General features: G+C 34.5%; 1 protein-coding gene across 1 annotated transcript in view; it reads right to left on the bottom strand.

Annotated features, from left to right (window-relative positions):
* eIF3b (eukaryotic translation initiation factor 3 subunit b) overlaps positions 1 to 19,338 on the bottom strand; it is a 242,628-nt gene that overhangs the window by 6,146 nt on the left and 217,144 nt on the right. The window contains exons 15-16 of the mRNA XM_090410856.1: positions 12,042 to 12,119; positions 3,137 to 3,245 (exon numbers count right to left, since the gene is read on the bottom strand). Of these exons, the coding sequence (XP_090266982.1) occupies positions 3,137 to 3,245; positions 12,042 to 12,119 (187 nt within the window). The remainder of the gene's footprint in view (positions 1 to 3,136; positions 3,246 to 12,041; positions 12,120 to 19,338) is intronic.

Below are 19,338 nucleotides of genomic sequence, written 5' to 3'. Positions count from 1 at the left end.
TTGTGCCTATGGTCCCACAGAAGGTTCTACTAAGATAGAAGTGGAGGAATTTTTTGACGTTTTAGAAAAAGCAACTGACACAATGAAAAAGGAAAAGTTGGTCCTTGTTGGGGATCTAAATAGCAGAGTAGGAAATGATTGTGAGACATGCAAAAATATTTTGGGAAAATTTGGAGAAAAGAGCAAAGCTAATAATAATGGCAAAAACCTGTTGGATTTCTGCTCAGGACATGGACTGGTTATTACTAACACCATGTTCCAACATAAAAATGTGCACAAATTCACATGGAGAGAAGAGGCTAGGAATAAGAAAAGTCTCATTGACTATGTTATTGTTGATAGTGATGTTTTCTCCCTGGTGCAGGACACCAGAGTGTACAGAGGATTTGAAATTGGAAGATATCACTATTTAGTCTTGAGCAGGATAAAATTGAATTTCATATTGAAAAGAATAACATGTAAGAAAGTTTTAAAGCGAATAAAAGTTGAGCAGCTCTCAATTGTGAACTGTAGACTAAAATACAGAAAGATTATTGAAAAGAAAATGAAAGAGTTTGAGAACAGGAATCAAACCTTGGAGATTCAGTGGCAAACTCTGAAGAAAACATTGATTGATTCTACCAGAGAGGCATGTGGTGAGGTTGTGTGCAAGGATAAAAAAATCAGAACTCCCTGGTGGACACAGGAAGTTAAAGAGGCAGTGAAGGAAAAGAAGAAAGCATATCAAAAGTTCCTGGCAAATAAGTCAGCTTTTACTCTTACAGAATACAGAGACAAATGTAAGAAAGCTAAACAGTGTGTAAAACTAGCTAAACAAAAGTCATGGGAGGACTTTGGCAAGAATATAGAAAATAAATATCAAGAAGGTGGCAAAATATTCTGGAGGTTGTTGAAGAAGCTTAGGAATGGAGGAAGGAGTGCTGTAAAAGGAGTTAGAGATGATAAAGGTGACATGAAAACAGGAGAAAAAGATATCCTTGAAGTATGGAGTAATTACTTTGAAAAACTGCTAAATGAAACAAGCAGTGATGACAGCACAGTGATAAAAAACACTGACCAGGCATGCAGTCAGGAATACATATCCATACTTGAAGTAGAAAAAGCCATCAAATGCTTGAAATGTGGAAAGGCAGCAGGAGTAGATGATATTCGACCAGAAATGCTGAAGTATGGTGGTATAAAAGTCTTACAGTGGCTGCACTGCATAGTTCAGAAAGCCTGGACAGAGGGACGAATTCCCGATGATTGGAGTAGAGCTCTCATAGTACCCATATATAAAAAGGGAAATAAAACTGAATGTGAGAATTACAGAGGTATTTCCCTACTGAGTGTTCCTGGCAAGATCTATGCAAGTATACTTGAGAAATGGCTGAGCAGAATTGTGGAAGAAAAGCTTGGTGAAGAACAAGCTGGATTCAGGCCAAATAGAGGCTGTCAGGATCAGATCTTCACTTTACGACAAATAGTCGAGAAAGCATGGGAATATAACAAAGATCTGTATTTAAGTTTTGTCGATTTGGAAAAGGCATACGACAAGGTGCCAAGAGAGAAGCTATTCAATACACTGCAGTTATATGGTGTCAATGGGGCATTATATTAAGCAATACTTAGTCTTTATTTGAGTTGTAAGTCAGCAGTTAGAATTGAAGGAAGTACAGGACGATGGTTTAATGTTAAATCTGGTGTGAGACAAGGATGTACATTATCCCCTCTGTTATTCATTATCTATATGGATCACATTATGAAGGAAAGTGGTATTAAACCTAATATAAAAATTGGAGGTGTTAATCTCAGCTCTTTGCTTTATGCGGATGATGTTATACTTCTAAATAAATCCGCTACACGTCTGCAAGATTCCCTGACTAAATTCAATTGCTGTTGTAATAGATATGGTATGAAGGTCAGCAATAAAAAGACAAAGACAATGAAAATAGGCAGAATCATTGAAAATGTCAACTGTGTTGTGAATGGAGAACTTGTGGAACAAGTAAAACGTTTCAGCTTCTTAGGCACGATTTTTACTGAAGATGGTAAATTAAATATAGAAATAGACAACAGAATCAGCAAAGCTGGTATGGTGGGAAGTCAATTGAATAAATTCATATGGAATAAGAGAGAAATTAGTCGGAACACTAAATTAGCTGTATACAAGACAGTGTTCAAACCAGTTTTAACTTATGGATCTGAGAGCTGGGTCAGAAGTAAAACACTTGACCAAAGACTAGAGAGCGCAGATATGAGAGTCCTGAGAAAGATTATAGGCGTGAACAGATGGCATCAATGGCAATATCATATTAAAAATGAGGATATTAGGAAAGAACTTGATATTGTCAGCATCCAAGAATGCATTAGCAGAACTAATCTCAGGTGGTATGGTCACTTAAACAGAATGAGAGAGGAAAGATTAGCAAAACAAGTGTTCTCTGCCAGGTTGGCAGGAAAACGACCCGGAGGAAGACCAAGATATAGATGGATTGATACGGTACAAAGTGCCTTAGACGATACAAATATAAGATCTGATAATGTTGGAGTCTTGACAAGTAACAGATTGATTTGGAGGAAAATTGTAGATAGGAAGTTAGTAATGATGTAATTTTTTCATGTAGTACTGTCATATCCTGTACACCCCTTGAGGGTACATGGCAGTGATGATGATGATGATGATGATGAATTAAATTTTCAACAATTAATTTATTTACAATAAAATTACTTTCGAAATAGAATTTTTTTTTTTTTTTAGTTTAACAAATAAATGATTTTTGTAATTGTTTTGGAAGTGTACTTGTCATCTGGGTTAGACTCAGCCTTGATGACTCAATAAAAACTCAATGAGTTTTCATTGAATCTCAGAACACCAAGTTTTCCCAAACCCTAATTTACACATTATTAATGTCATGATAGGCAAAGATCACATCCAAATTACCTGGCAATGAATAGCCACCAAGCCAAACATTAAATAGAAAGGTGAAGGTGATGTAAAAATCACTGCAATGAAACTAGAAGTAATTCTGTGCATTATTAATATAATACTTTCTCAGGAGATGTATGGTGTTGGAAATCTTTTAGAAGATTGGCATTACACAAATAATAATTACTGGTTATCAAGATAAATATCACCAGAAAGAGTTATACTTACTATTACGAAGCTCAAGTCGGTATTGCTTTTGACTGCTATACTCTTCTTCTTTGGTCTTTCTGTATTGATTAAAGTCTTCCATTAATTTTCTTCTCTTGTCTACTAGTTCCTAAATTGTAAAGCGCAAAATTGTTATAATATCAGCCGAATATAGGCAATGAAATATCTAAATAATTGTTAGTTGTGAATATGCATTGATCTATTATTTAACACCATTCTAACATTATTATTTATTTATTTTTTAAATAACGAAACCTGTGGTGCGATCATAAGTAAAAGAAACACAAGTATTAACCATGGTGAAAATTATTTAATTGTAAATATTTTATCCTAAGTATCTTAGGACATCATCAGTACAGTAGTTTAAAATAATAATGATTCATTTAATTTAATTTTTTTTAAATTTTATTTTAATTTAATTTTAAGCTCTGGTCACCATTAGTCATTTTTTGAAATTTCTAACATTAGATTCATCAGAAAGCCAATCATTTACTTCAGCTATTAATTAATATAAATTATTGCAATTGTGGCCCAGGAGATCTCAAAAGTGCATATACAGCTTCTCTATGAAAAATGAAATGACAGGTGAGTACTGATTTATCGTTGTTCACCCAAAGGACAATGATGAATCCATGATGGGTAAATGAAATGGTTCTGGTAGATAATAGTGAACTTTTTTTATAGAACCCCCCCCACCCCCTTTAAGGAATTTCTTATATATGTTACTGAATGGATGGTAATAAACTCCATTACAAAATAATTTTTCCAGCTTCTCTTCTTAAACTTGTCCTTTAGCCTATAGGTTCTCCATTGTTCCTACCTATTTTCGGTTTCTTTATTGCTGATTTTTATGTCAAATTTGTTAGAACTGTTATTCAGTTAGGAAATCCTGGAAAATTCTAGGGTGCAACATCATCTGCATAACTCAGAGCTAAGTTTGATACCTCCAATTCTAATACCAGATTTTAATGCCACTTTCTATCACAATGCAATTAATATAGAAGACAAATAACAGTGGAGAGTGTATACTCCTATTTTATACGTGATTTTACATCAAACTATCTTCCTGTATTTCTTTTAAATTCTAACTGCTGACTGAAATCTTAAATATAGACTATGTACAGCAGCTGTGTACAATGTTCCATTTACCCCATATAATTGTAGGGTGTGTAAAGCTTTTTCCTGGGCAACTTGTCATATTCTCATGATTTCTTAATTATGTATCATAAAGTGAAAATCTGATCTTGACAATCTTTATTTGGCCTGAATCCAGCTTGTTCTTCAAGTTTCGCTTCCACAATTTTTCTTAGCCTCTTCTCAAATATGTCGGCACAAATGTTACCTGGAACACTTAATATTCTCACATTCATCGTCATTCCTCTTTTTACAGATGAGAACCACAAGAAGTCCAATCTAATCATCTGGAATTTGACCTGCAGAACCAGGCCCTCTGAATTATGCACAGTAGCCACTTCAAAACTTTCATACCTTCATATTTGAGCATTTCTAGTTAAATGTCATCATTTTAGCTGCCTTTCCAGATTTCCGGATTTTCATAGCTTTTTCCACCTCAATTATTGATATGTATTCCTGTTTGCATTCCACTTGAATATTTTCTACTATTGCTCTGTCACTGCCTGTTCTGTTTGAAAGACTGTTTAACAGTCTTTCAAAATAATTACTTCAGACAAAGAATATCCTTATCTTCAGTTTTTATGTCACCTTTATCATTTCTGATTCCTTTTAAAGTACATTTTACTCAATTTTTATATTTTTTCAAACTCTTTAGAATTACTTTTGCCACCTTCCTGATATTTACCGTCTATATTCTTACTGGAGTCTTCTCATGATATTTCTTTGGCTTCTTTTATGCATAACTTAGGTCTATTACATTTTATTCTATATTTTTATAAGATATCTGAGGACTTATTTGCCAGGAGATTTTGCATGAGACTACTAACTTACTATCAATTGAAAGGCCCTGAGAAAGGTTCTTTGCCTCCTAGATGGTATTCACAAAATTTTGATGATTCCAACCAAAGGGAATCATCAAAATTGAGCTACAGACTCATTGGATTATTAGAAAAAAGAATTATGTTAAGGGAAGGTTGAGGAAACGAGGAGAGAAAGACGGCAAAAGAGTTGGATGAACAGCATGAACTTATCAATATTAAAATTAAAACTGCTGAAAGAAGGGGAAAGTGACAAAGTGAGATGGAGAGTATGTCTGCAAGGTCACCAAGCATCAGAATAATGAATAGATAGCATACGACAGCAATTTTGGAGTTGTTGTACATAGATCATTCTTCCTTTAACTTACTTACTTAATACTCTTCACTCCACCTGGGAGCATAGGTCTTCCACCATCATTTTCCACCAGACTCTGTTTTTATTTGGTTCCAGTTTTTTATTAATATTTGTTATTTCTTTCAGTATTGTTCTTTTCCATGTTTCTCTTGGCCTTCCTCATCTTCTTTTATCCTGTGGGTTCCAATCTAGAGCCTGTTTTACTATTATTTTATCTTCTTTCCTCAACACATGCGCCAACAATCTCCATTTCCTTTCACGTATCTGTTGCAACATAGGTTTCTGGTTTGTTCTCTGCCATAGTTCTTCGTTTGATATTTGTTTTGGCCAATATATTCCCAGTATCATTCTTAAACACTTACTTAGGAAGACCAGGGCACTGTTAACTATCTTTTTGTTTAACATCCAAGTTTTTGATCCATACATTAGTATTGCCTTTACATTTGAGTTAAATATTCTCATTTTAGTTTTTATAGACAAATTCTTGGTTTTCCAAATATTTCTAAGATGGTTGAAAGTTGAATAAGCCAGCTGTTTCCTTTATTTATATCTTCAGTAGTTCCTCCTTTTATTGATACTAATGAACCAAGGTATATGAATTGTGCTACTTCTTTAAGTGGTATTTCTTCTATTGTTATTTGTTTATGTTAAATAAACATAAACAAATAACAATAGAAGAAATATCATATACAAGAGAGATAAACCAAGGGGTCCGACAGGGATGTCCCCTCTCAGCAACTCTTTTTAATATCTACTTAAATGAAATAATAATAAAATGGAGTAAAAATTTACATCAAGGAATTAAACTTTCACCTACAGTTAACTTAAACACTCTCCTCTTTGCAGATTACAAATTACAAATTCTGAAGATAACTTACAGAAAGCTATTTTAAATTTAAATGAGATATCCAAAGATTATGGTATGATAATATCAACGGAAAAATCAAAAACTATGGCCTTTAAAGGACAAGATCCAGCAAGAACTAAAATAGTAATAGATAACAAGATCTTAGAACAGGTGAATTCATTTAACTACCTAGGATGTATGATCACATATGAAAATGAAAAAGATATAAACATAAAAATTGCAAAATATATAAAAATAACAGGTGTAATTAAGACTATATTTAAACCAAACCTAGTTCAAAAACAAACCAGGCTAAAAGTATACATTAGCCTTACCGGTCTTAATGTATGGAAGCGAAATCTGGACAATAAAACAAAAAGATAAACAAAGATTAACAACAGCAGAAATGAAGTTTATGAGAAAAACTGCAAAGTATACCCTATTTGATCACAAAAGAAACGAAGATATTATGAAAGAATTAAACCAAGAACCAGTAATAGAAAAAATTAAAAAATATAAAATAAATATAAATGGATGGAACACGTTCAAAGAATGAAAATAGAAAGATTACCAAAACAAGCCTTAAAGTACCAGCCATTAGGAAAAAGAAAACCAGGATGCCCTCTTAAACAATGACTTCTAAGGTCAGAACAAGCCAAGCTAGGCCTAAATCCTTGATACGTATGGTGATGATGATGTTATTTGTTTATTTTGCTTTGCATTTATTTTCATCAACATTGTTTTATTTTTATTTATTCTAAGACCAACTTTTTTGGCTGTTTCTACAAGTGTTGTTGTTGTTCTATATGTTGGTGCTTCTGTGAAAGTAAACAGATATCATCTGCAAAATCTAGATCGTAGTTGGTTTTGAAGTAACCATTGCAATCCTGTATTTCCATGAGATTAAAGTAATGTGCAGGTCTGGTCTCGTGGTTTTCGTTGTGATTCTGATACAGTGGAGAGCGTGTTAGAAATGATATCAGGATTTTGGAATATTGATTATGAAGACAGATTGAGAATTTGTAGACTGCAGACACTAACACACAGGAGGAAAAAGGTGATATGATTTGAGATTTTCAAACTTCTGAAATGGTCATACAGGATTTCAGTTGATGGAATTTTTCATTTTACTAAGGGTGGGAAAAGGACAAGAGGGCATCCTTGGAAGCTGAGAATGAATGTTGATATGAATGGGGTTTGGGCAATATTTTTCTCTCATAGGCTGGTGTGTGAAAAGAATGAATTGCCATTGAATGTTGTGCGTGTAAGCAGTGTGAATGAATATAAGCTGATGCGTGTAGTATGTGGCTTCCCTCGATGAGTCCATGACTCCCTGGAGATCTCTCTTAATAATAAAAAAAAATAAAAAAACAGTGCCACATGTGGATTATTTAGAATGAGTCAAAGCTATGAGGGTAAGTATATGTGTTTACTGGTTTATATCTATTTTGTAGGATGAAAATCCTGCTACTTCTGTATAAGATCAGCTAAAAAGTCCACATAAAGGTGTCTGGCAGCCTAACAGAATTCAAATTATCCTTTTAACCAACAGGTAAATGTAATGTTCTTTGTGTAGCTTGCACTGTTGATGTCTAGCTCTTTACATAATGTCATTCTACAAATCTATTGATAGCATATATGAACACACTTCATAATTATCCAGTTCAAATCAATTTTTGTCAGTTAACTGAACATGGTTATAACATTCTGTTTTGGAGTGGTGATGACATGCTAAAACATTTAAGGAAGAATATTCACTGAGGTTTCACTTATTTGAGGGTTGTTGATCACTAAGTGTAATATTAATTATATAGTTGGCTTTCACTATAGTGAATTTAAAGACTACAGAAAGGGGTGCTTAACGGTCAGAGCTGTATAACTGAGAGGAGACTTCCACATAGCCTTTAAAGAAATGCGGAGAACCGACCAGGGCTTCTGACCTAATGTCCAATCCTCACCTTCTCGTGGTGCACCCTGTTGGGTATCTACTTTGATACTGAACGAACGAAGATGGGCTGGCAATTTGGGATTTAGCAGACCAAATTGTATTATTATTGGTTAAACCAAAATAAAAAATGATGGTACAACATGACAAAATTTCATGCCGGCTGGGGCATCGCCCGGTTAAACAAGGCCCCCGTTGTTTTCGCCAGGGAACCAGGGTGAACAGCGAAAAGTCAGCTACTGGAACAAATCTGAAAGCAAACCCCAACTCAACATCACCAAAGTTAAAGATCGGTACTATCAACGTAAGAAGCCTGAATGGCAAAGAAATGGAGCTAGCTGAGGAATTAGATAAGTACCAGATCGACATAATAGGGGTGACTGAAACAAAAAAGACCAAAACTGGTGAGATCTTTCTGAGCAATAAATACAAAATGTTATATTCAGGCAATGACAATCAAGAAAAAGAAGGAGTAGCCATGGTATTCAACACAAAATACGAGGCTAATCTTCTTGAATGGCAGTCAGTCTCAAGTAGAGTAATGTGGGCAAATATGAGAATGGGGAACTGGACAATGAGACTTATTTGTGCCTATGGTCCCACAGAAGGTTCTACTAAGGTAGAAGTGTAGGAATTTTTTGACGCTTTAGAAAAAGCAACTGACACAATGAAAAAGGAAAAGTTGGTCCTTGTTGGGGATCTAAATAGCAGAGTAGGAAATGATTGTGAGACATACAAAAATATTTTGGGAAAATTTGGAGAAAAGAGCAAAGCTAATAATAATGGCAAATATCTGTTGGATTTCTGCTCAGGACATGGACTGGTTATTACTAACACCATGTTCCAACATAAAAATGTGCACAAATTCACATGGAGAGAAGAGGCTAGGAATAAGAAAAGTCTCATTGACTATGTTATTGTTGATAGTAATGTTTTCTCCCTGGTGCAGGACACCAGAGTGTACAGAGGATTTGAAATTGGAAGTGATCACTATTTAGTCTTGAGCAGGATAAAATTGAATTTCATATTGAAAAGAATAACATGTAAGAAAGTTTTAAAGCGAATAAAAGTTGAGCAGCTCTCAGATGTGAACTGTAGACTAAAATATACAAAGATTATTGAAAAGAAAATGAAAGAGTTTGAGAACAGGAATCAAACCTTGGAGATTCAGTGGCAAACTCTGAAGAAAACATTGATTGATTCTGCCAGAGAGGCATGTGGTGAGGTTGTGTGCAAGGATAAAAAAATCAGAACTCCCTGGTGGACACAGGAAGTTAAAGAGGCAGTGAAAGAAAAGAAGAAAGCACATCAAAAGTTTCTGGCAAATAAGTCAGCTTTTACTCTTACAGAATACAGAGACAAATGTAAGAAAGCTAAACAGTGTGTAAAACTAGCTAAACAAAAGTCATGGGAGGACTTTGGCAAGAATATAGAAAATAAATATCAAGAAGGTGGCAAAATATTCTGGAGGTTGTTGAAGCAGCTTAGAAATGGAGGAAAGAGTGCTGTAAAAGGAATTAGAGATGATAAAGGTGAAATGAAAACAGGAGAAAAAGATATCCTTGAAGTATGGAGTAATTACTTTGAAAAACTGCTAAATGAAACAAGCAGTGATGACAGCACAGTGATAAAAAACACTGACCAGGCATGCAGTCAGGAATACATATCCATACTTGAAGTAGAAAAAGCCATCAAAGGCTTGAAATGTGGAAAAGCAGCAGGAGTAGATGATATTCGACCAGAAATGCTGAAGTATGGTGGTATAAAAGTCTTACAGTGGCTGCACTGCATAGTTCAGAAAGCCTTGACAGAGGGACGAATTCCCGATGATTGGAGTAGAGCTCTCGTAGTACCCATATATAAAAAGGGAAATAAAACTGAATGTGAGAATTACAGAGGTATTTCTCTACTGAGTGTTCCTGGCAAGATCTATGCAAGTATACTTGAGAAACGGTTGAGAATAATTGTGGAATAAAAGCTTGGTGAAGAACAAGCTGAATTCAGACCAAATAGAGGCTGTCAGGATCAGATCTTCACTTTACGACAAATAGTCGAGAAAGCATGGGAATATAACAAAGATCTGTATTTAAGTTTTGTCGATTTGGAAAAGGCATATGACAAGGTGCCAAGAGAGAAGCTATTCAATACGCTGCAGTTATATGGTGTCAATGGGGCATTATATTAAGCAATACTTAGTCTTTATTTGAGTTGTAAGTCAGCAGTTAGAATTGAAGGAAGTACTGGACGATGGTTTAATGTTAAATCTGGTGTGAGACAAGGATGTACATTATCCCCTCTTTTATTCATTATCTATATGGATCACATTATGAAGGAAAGTGGTATTAAACATGATATCAAAATTGGAGATAATGTCAGCTCTTTGCTTTATGATGTTATACTTCTAAATAAATCCGCTACAAGTCTGCAAGATTCTCTGACTAAATTGAATAGCTGTTGTAATAGATATGGTATGAAGGTCAGCAATAAAAAGACAAAGACAATGAAAATAGGCAGAATCATTGAAAATGTCAACTGTCTTGTGAATGGAGAACTTGTGGAACAAGTAAAACATTTCAGCTACTTAGGCACGATTTTTACTGAAGATGGTAAATTAAATAAAGAAATAGACAACAGAATCAGCAAAGCTGGTATGGTGGGAAGTCAATTGAATAAATTCATATGGAATAAGAGAGAAATTAGTCGGAACACTAAATTAGCTGTATACAAGACAGTGTTCAAACCAGTTTTAACTTATGGATTTGAGAGCTGGGTCAGAAGTAAAACACTTGACCAAAGACTAGAGACCGCAGATATGAGAGTCCTGAGAAAGATTATAGGCGTGAACAGATGGCATCAATGGCAATATCATATTAAAAATGAGGATATTAGGAAAGAACTTGACATTGTCAGCATCCAGGAATGCGTTAGCATAGCTAATCTCAGGTGGTATGGTCACTTAAATAGAATGGGAGAGGAAAGATTAGCAAAACAAGTGTTCTCTGCCAGGTTGGCAGGAAAATGACCCAGAGGAAGACCAAGATATAGGTGGATTGATACGGTACAAAGTGCCTTAGACAATAGAAATATAAGATCTGATAATGTTGGAGTCTTGACAAGTAACAAACTGATTTGGAGGAAAATTGTAGATAGGAAGTTAGTAATGATGTAATTTTTTCATGTAGTACTGTCATATCCTGTACACCCCTTGAGGGTGCATGGCAGGAATTTGATGATGAGAAATGGTACCAACGTAATGGACAGAGTGATATAATGAATTTCCTTTAGGAGTGCATAATGTATATAATACATTTTTACTTGGAACTTTTTAGTAATTTGTTATAGTGGCATGTGCAATGGTGAGAGTTGACTGTGCATATCCCACCCACAAAAAGTTCTAATCTAATCTATTAAAAGTGTTGGTGAGCTAAGGGTTATGTAACCACCCAGAAATGTTTCAAGCCAAGCCAGTTCAGTTTTCCAATAAAAAAGGGCTTTGGTGACAATAGGTGATAATATTCATCTGCCACCATAAGATATTTACAAATATTATGTCCACAGTAAAATTTGATCCAATGGTTTGTTGTTTGGAGAGTAAATGTTACCAGCCCCCCCCTCAACCAAGCAGGCCAATATATATTTCTCTCATACAGAGGGTTGTAAACCTATAGCAGATTGGTATTATATGAAGGTTATACATAATCAAATATGCAAAGGTCAGTAGTTTATTTTATAATTTAACTTTTCATAAAGACAAAAAAATGAAATTGTTGTGCTACTTTAATTTAAAATGTATTTAAGTATCTTACCTTTGATGCTTTGGATAGTGTCATATGGTCTTTAATATCAAATTGAGCACTGTATTTTTTCAAATTTTTCTTTATTTCCTAAAAAAAAAATAATAATAGTGTGTTTCAGCAAATGACAAAATATGAAATGAACAAAGAAGTCTAAGAGATAAAATTGTTATTGAATCTCAATTTCAGATTCTAATTATCTTAAATCATACTTTTCTTTCTTTCTTTTTCAATGAAAGTCTAAGAGATAAAATTGTTATTGAATCTCAATTTCAGATTCTAATTATCTTAAATCATACTTTTCTTTCTTTCTTTTTCAATGACATTCTCATCATAAAAGACTAAATCTACAGCACATTTAGACATACCCAAAGATTTTCCCATTTTAATAAATCTTTACATACTGCCACCTAAGATTTAATCAGGATTTACTTACTCAGAAAAATTTCAGCTACTTTATCTGGTGTAAGATAAGTCGCAATCTTGTGACAAATTTCATTACTTTAAAGAACCTATGTACAAATATCATTCCTTCCACTGATTTATACACCACATCATGACAGAACCTCTAAAATTAATCACAAACCAATAATAATAATAAAGTAATAAACTATCACTAGTTCAGTTATGTGCATCAATTTTGTTTTAGTGAAAGAAAGGTCTACAAAACTAGATACAAGTCTGCAATTTATTACCACATTTGCTATTTTATTACTAGTTCTTATCAGTAAATTTTCCAATAATATTTATTATTTGTCAGGTTCCTATGTGATTAGTTCTTACTTTTCTATCAATAAAACACTTCTAAATGCATCAGTCCATCTAAAAACATCAACTTCCCTGGAATGTATTTCATCCTTTTTTTTTTTTTTTTTAAATACAAACACCTCTTTTGTTAATCACTGGTACCAGCTCAGCTTACTCACTCATTCTTGAACATCAAATTTTCATTACTGATACGAACGGGTAAAGTTCGCCCACCGTTTGTAGATCTCTCCTTGGCATTTTGCCAAGAATAGTTGATTCATGCTGAAGGGGAGAAAGAAATGAAGGATGTACGAATTGGTCGTCAACGTGTGAAATCACATGTTTTCTTGTCTGTCACTGTACTAGTACTAGCTTGATTTTTGTTGTCACTTTTTTTGCATTATTTTTTTATTATTAATTTGTATGATGGATCCAGTACAGTTAACAAGTTCTGTTGTTAAACGTTTCAGTAGAGCTTGCAAAAGAATACTGAATAATGTGCTGACATTCTGCGAAAAAGAATCGTCTCCTTGTTCCCCTTTCTCAAGTCATAAAACGTTCAAGTGCAACTGCAGGCGTATCGGGGTCGACTGTTAAAAGAATTCGTAGGGAATTAAAAAGTGAAGGTAAGCCAAAATTTAAATCTCCTAAGAAAAAAAAGCGCCAGAGTAAAGAAAACCATCGAAACCGAGGCTTTGAATGATTTTGATGTAGACGTTATAAGAAGAACTATTCACGAATTTTACGTGGTCGAGAAAAGAGTGCCAGCTGTTCCGAAATCGATTCCTGTGTTTAAAGAAAAAATTAATTTTCCTTGGAAAAGAGAAACTTTAAGGAAAATACTTCGTGAAATTGGATTTTGTTTTAAAAAATCCCAGAATAAAAGGAAACTTATCATGGAGCGAAGTGACACTGTTTTATCTAGAACGCAGTATTTGAGAGCAATAAGATGTTTCAGGGAGGAGAAAAGACCGATTGTGTATCTATATGAAACTTGGATTGATAGTAATTTAACTTATGGAAAATGTTGGCAGTCTAAAGAAGAATGTAGAGTGCTACAAACCAGAAATGCCTCGCGGCGCATAATAATTTTGTGTGCAGGTGGAGAAATGGGTTTTTTTACCGAATTCAAACTTACTATACAAAGCCAATTCATATCATTCTATTTGATTAAACAAAGTTCCAAATTGATCTAATAAGAAGCAAGTTCTTATGGATTGGCTCTCTGCAAATAACATTTCTCATTCCCCAGATATGCGAAAAATAATTGCTTAATTTGGTCAAAAGAAATTCGCCCACAACTAAACTATTTAAATTCAGCACGATGCTCAAAGAGCATGGATTTCTAGCTTTGAGGCTACCACCATATCATCGCGATATTAATGCTATTGAGTATATTTGGGCAAAAGTGAAAAGTTTCATTCAGCATCGCAACGTAACTGGGGCTGTTGACATGTCGAAACTTTTTAAGCTTTCAGAACAGGTGATTGAAAGTATTACAGTTCAAAACAGTTCAAAGATGGAATTATCGAAGAATTATGCGAACCTTTGGTGATCAGTTTAAGTGAAAGTGATGGTGATTCGGACACCAATTCAGATGACTATGAAGATTAAAAGGATTTGATAATGGTATTTTTTCCCAAACTTTTTTTGCATGGGTTTGTTAAAAGAGTCACTACAAGTCATAAATAATTAATCGGTTTAGGACATTAAAGTGTCTCAGTTCTCACAACTGTAAGTTTAGAATATCTAAGTTCATTTGAAAAAATTTGTTTTTCTGTATAATTATTTTTATTTTATAGAAAACTTTCTTAAAAATAAAGTTAGTTAAAATTTTGTTTTATGCTATACCTTTTTTTAATTTTGTTAATATTCTACGTACATTTTTCCAACTGTTATACATGCAAAATAGTTACACTTTAAAAACTACAATGTTCGTAAAAGAAAAGCTAAATTTTCCAACCCGTAATAATAAACAAACACATCCCAGAAGACAGATTGATTACCCTATTATTGGAATGGATTCTCCTTTTTCTGACATGCACAGAAGTGTTGAGTGACCTCTAATCGGTGGGCGAACTACATTATCAAAGATAAATTTATTCCATGACTCTCCAACATACCAGTCTTTTCATATAGCCCTTAATGCCCAGTAAATATAGAATGTGTCATGTGTGACTTAATAGAGTGAAACAGCACTGAGAAAGAATTTCAAATAATATTCAATTCTTACAGTATTTTGTCTCAGTCGCCGAGACATCATCAGGATCAGGCTTGTGTAACACACACACACACACACACACACACACACACATGCACACGCACAAAGTGAAACACATTGATGAAAGACTAGTCTTAACTAACTGGGGCACCCTCTGTGAGCACCTGTTGACAGCCTAGGATGTAAACTTGGATCTCCAAGTATTAGTGTTTCTCATATTTTTGGAAATTTAATACAACCGCAATTATTCAAATTAGGCTGGTTTCTGAGAGCAGCTGCAGACTCCAAATACAGTTTTTCTCTTCAAAATTCACTATGATGGAGCATGGTATGCGATGCTCGAATGACCATAGTCATGACTACAGAGAACTTTATATACTCCAGGAACTGAGGGTCTTTAAGTGGAGCAGATAAAGGTAATCAGTTTCAGGTGGGACTTGAAAGCCATGCAGAGGTTGTATTTCTTTAAGATTGTGGTTATTTTGTTCTGAAGTCCTTGCTGCTACCAAAGCAGCTATTAGTTCACTGCATTCGAAGTTCTCAGCTATTCTGAACACTGAACTCTGTCCCATTCTCATGATATTTCAAAAGCCTCTGCTTAGAAAGAATTCTTATGTCGTCGCCAAAAAGACTTACTGATGCTGCCATCTGTTTCCTAAGCCTCAGCCATAATTTTGTCATTGCTCCAATGCAAGCACTGTCACTAAACCTAAAACAACTAACATTAGGCTTGATGTCACCAGCATTTTTTCTAGACCATTGCTGAAAGAAATCTATCATCCTGCCAACTCTGTGTCCTCAAGAAGCCATGCAAAGAAAGCAGTATACTCATCACTAGAGCTGTAAAGGAAGTGCCACTGTTATCCTTAATACCAGTGAATACAAAAGAAAAAATGGACATTATTCTCAGAGAATGCTTCACCTATAGACCTTTAGATTATGATCCCACCAAATCTCAGATCAAAATTTTTTCTATCTGGCCTCCTGAAATAAAAAAAAAACAAAACAAAACTCAAATCCTTCAGTTCTCATCTCTCCCACTGGATATATGGGTTACCAAAAATATACAAGCCTAATTTTCCCATTCCCCAAAGACCCATGGTAGATGCTACAGATTCCCTATGCTATAAAAAATTAGTAAAACAGGAAGCAAGCTTTGATACCTCCCAATGGTCATACCACTTCCTCTATAACAAAACTATCCATTTTAAAAGTTCTATGGAAAATATAGCATCAAATAATATAGATATTTTGGTTAGCTTTGATATCACTTCACTGTTCACAAACATTCTCTAAAATGACACTATTACTCATAAAAAGTTTTTCCTCTTGATATTACTGATCTCTTTTCCTTTGCTATCCATTCTGGATATTTCTCTTGGAAGCACAAAATTTATAAACAGAGTTCTCTATGGGTTCTCCCTCTTGTCATCCCAACCTTTTCAATTTTTTAATGGAAAACAAGTTCTTGACTCAGCCCTTCTCAAACCTTCTATCTGGTTAAAATATATGGATGACATGTTCTCTATCTGGTCCCTCATGGCCCTTTCCTTTAGACTCTTTCCTCTCTCTCACCTCAACAGTCTTCACCCTAGAATCCAGTTTACTATGGAAAATGAAACTAATAACAGTTTAGCTTTTCTAGACACACCTATCCAATGGTAACCTGTTCTTTTTAGTATTCAGGAAGCTCATTCACATAGGAAGATAAGTTCACAAACTTTCCCATCACCCCCCCAACCTCTCAACAATATACTACCACCACAGTATCAAAAAAAAATAATCAATTCATCCTCAATCCTCGACCTCTTCAGAAAGATTTTAGTAATGCTATCACCATTTCATTACTTAGTTACATAAAAACACAAGGCATAGGATAAAACTGTTTATTTGTTTAGCAGGCCAGATATTTCAGCCTGAAACTTATAGACCATCTTCGATGGCAGTGACAGTTGATTATGCCAACAATGGATTGATTAGAAACAGACAAAGCCGCGTGATGTTTTACATACAACAGCATAATGTTATAACTGAGGAAACATTAGTTAATTATAACTAAAAAAAATTAATGTATTATTTTAATAAGACTTTCCCATATTTTAGATAAAGACAGGCAGTTATTCCAATTCAAATAGCTAAGCAAGGCCTCTGCACTCTTTTTAAACAAACACTCCAACCTGTAACAACAACAACGTAGTGGGGGCATTTCAGACCAAAGAATATTGTGGTCTGTCTATTCCATGTTGAGTCAAGCCAGATTTATCAATTTTCTGTGGCAAATATATGATTGATGTTCTTGTATTCTCTTTTCTATTGAGCATCCGGTTTGTCCAAAGTAGGATAGATGGCAGTCACAAGGAACTTGGTATGCACCAGGGAGACATCAGTGAGCATTTATCTTTTGAAGAGGGGGAAACAAGTTGACAGTTTATTGATAGATATAAAAGTAGCCACTAAATTGTATTTCTTCAGTATTCTGGAAATTGGTTTCTGAAATGCCTGAAATTATATGATTGTAACTCAACATACCATTTCCTTGTTGTTTAGATTAGGTTTGGAGGAGTCATATGAATGTAGTCCTTTCTGAGAAACCATTTAATTTCATATATCATTTGTAATAAGAGTTCTTCCTGTAATTGATGAGGAGTTGAACAAATTGTGTTAGCATGTCAAAATAAAGATTTTATAATGCCCGTCTTTTGAGAAGGATCGTGAGGTGATTGCTGAAGAATACAGTGTCCAGTGAAAGTGGGATTTTGATGATAAGAATGTCTAGAAAGGATAATTTGTCTCTTTCAATTTCCATAATGAATTTATCTATGCCTTGTGTTTTCGTGTAAATAAGTAATGCAACTATGGCACAAGTTTCTCTAAAAGAACGAGTATCGTCATTTTGTATGTTCAAGGCACTTTAGTAAAAATAGCCAGAATCTTAAAAAATACAATTTCTCCACAGTTTTCAAGCCCCCAACTAGCTACCATTATCTGCTCCACTAAATAGACCAAATCCCCCCATCTTCCCACTCAGTTCCTGGAGTAAATAGAGTTCCCTGTTCCTGCAATTAGCCAACTATGGACAGACAAGAAGATTAGTCAACATCTGCATGGAAGAACACAAAAAATAACATCTGCAGTCAAGACTATGACCAATCAGGCCTTGCAGACTATGCTCCATAGCTGTAAGTTCACAAAAGATAACATAACTGGTGTAGCCAAGAGGAGTGCACCAAACAGTTGTTGCTTTCTATATCCCTACCCATTTTCACGTCCCTCCCGCACATAACAAATTTTGTACAAAACTATCGAGCAATGCAAACCAGGTTTTATTTATTTACAGACACACACAACCCTCAACTTATGACTACTCATACTTAAAACAGCTATCCCATTAACACATTCGCTGAATGGCAGCTAACCCTGTAACCTATGAACCAGAATGTTATTGCTGCCTTATTTAAGAAATAATTTCTTAAATAATTTAACTATTTACAAAATAATTTTGTTCAGGCTGTTGCTGCCATTGTGGGTGATAAAACCCTCAAACGTTTGGAAGGAATATTATATCGAGTTGTACAAAGAATGCGGATGCTGAATGGAGTGAGAAACAAAGCCTACTGTATAAATCTATTTAAAGAAGCTGGTAAAAATGTATGTTCATAAATTCACAGGATTCCACAAAAACAAAATCTTAACAATACTGGTGATAAGATACTACTAGCTGAAGATTTGGAGGTTCACAATGAAGACAAAGAGTAGTTGGTAGATGATGTAGAGCTCTCATATGAAGACCTTATAGAACTAGAAGCACAGAACTTTGCAGAAGAAGAGAGAAACAATAGAAGAAGAAGAAGATTCCAAGTTTCCAAGAAGTTTACAATGAAAAAATTAGCAGAAGCCATTTTCCTCTGTTAATAATGAATATTTGAAGAAATGGTCCCCAATATAGAGAAATTTACCCAAGTAGACAGAATGATGCAAGCTGCAATGCATGTTATAGAGACATTTATGCAGAAAAGAAAAGGCAAACTGAGTTGGATGAGATGTACAAATTTTTAAAGAAACCCATCCTGCTGTTACTCACCCTCAGAAGGTGAGTAACATTATGCATAAAATACTTTGTTGTAATTCCTGAATTTCAAGACTTTCTTGTTAATTACCTAGCCTTCCATCTCTCTTCTGATGAATCATCCATTTAATAAAGCACAGCTTTGAAGAATTATTCCTACTCCACACTTCCAGCTGATTATTTTACTGGTAACTGCACAAAAGTACTGTAGTGTTTTTGTGCATTTACCCTAACCTATGTACACTCATGTTTCGTTATTTGTTATAGTATAGTAC

The sequence above is a fragment of the Typopeltis vanoorti genome, chromosome 21 (genome assembly GCF_054136105.1).
Source record: "Typopeltis vanoorti isolate ZY-2024b chromosome 21, IOZ_Tvanoo_1.0, whole genome shotgun sequence".
NCBI lineage: Eukaryota > Metazoa > Arthropoda > Arachnida > Uropygi > Thelyphonidae > Typopeltis > Typopeltis vanoorti.
The sequence above is the reverse complement of the archived record's forward strand: the minus strand, read 5'-3'. Positions and strand labels throughout refer to the sequence as shown.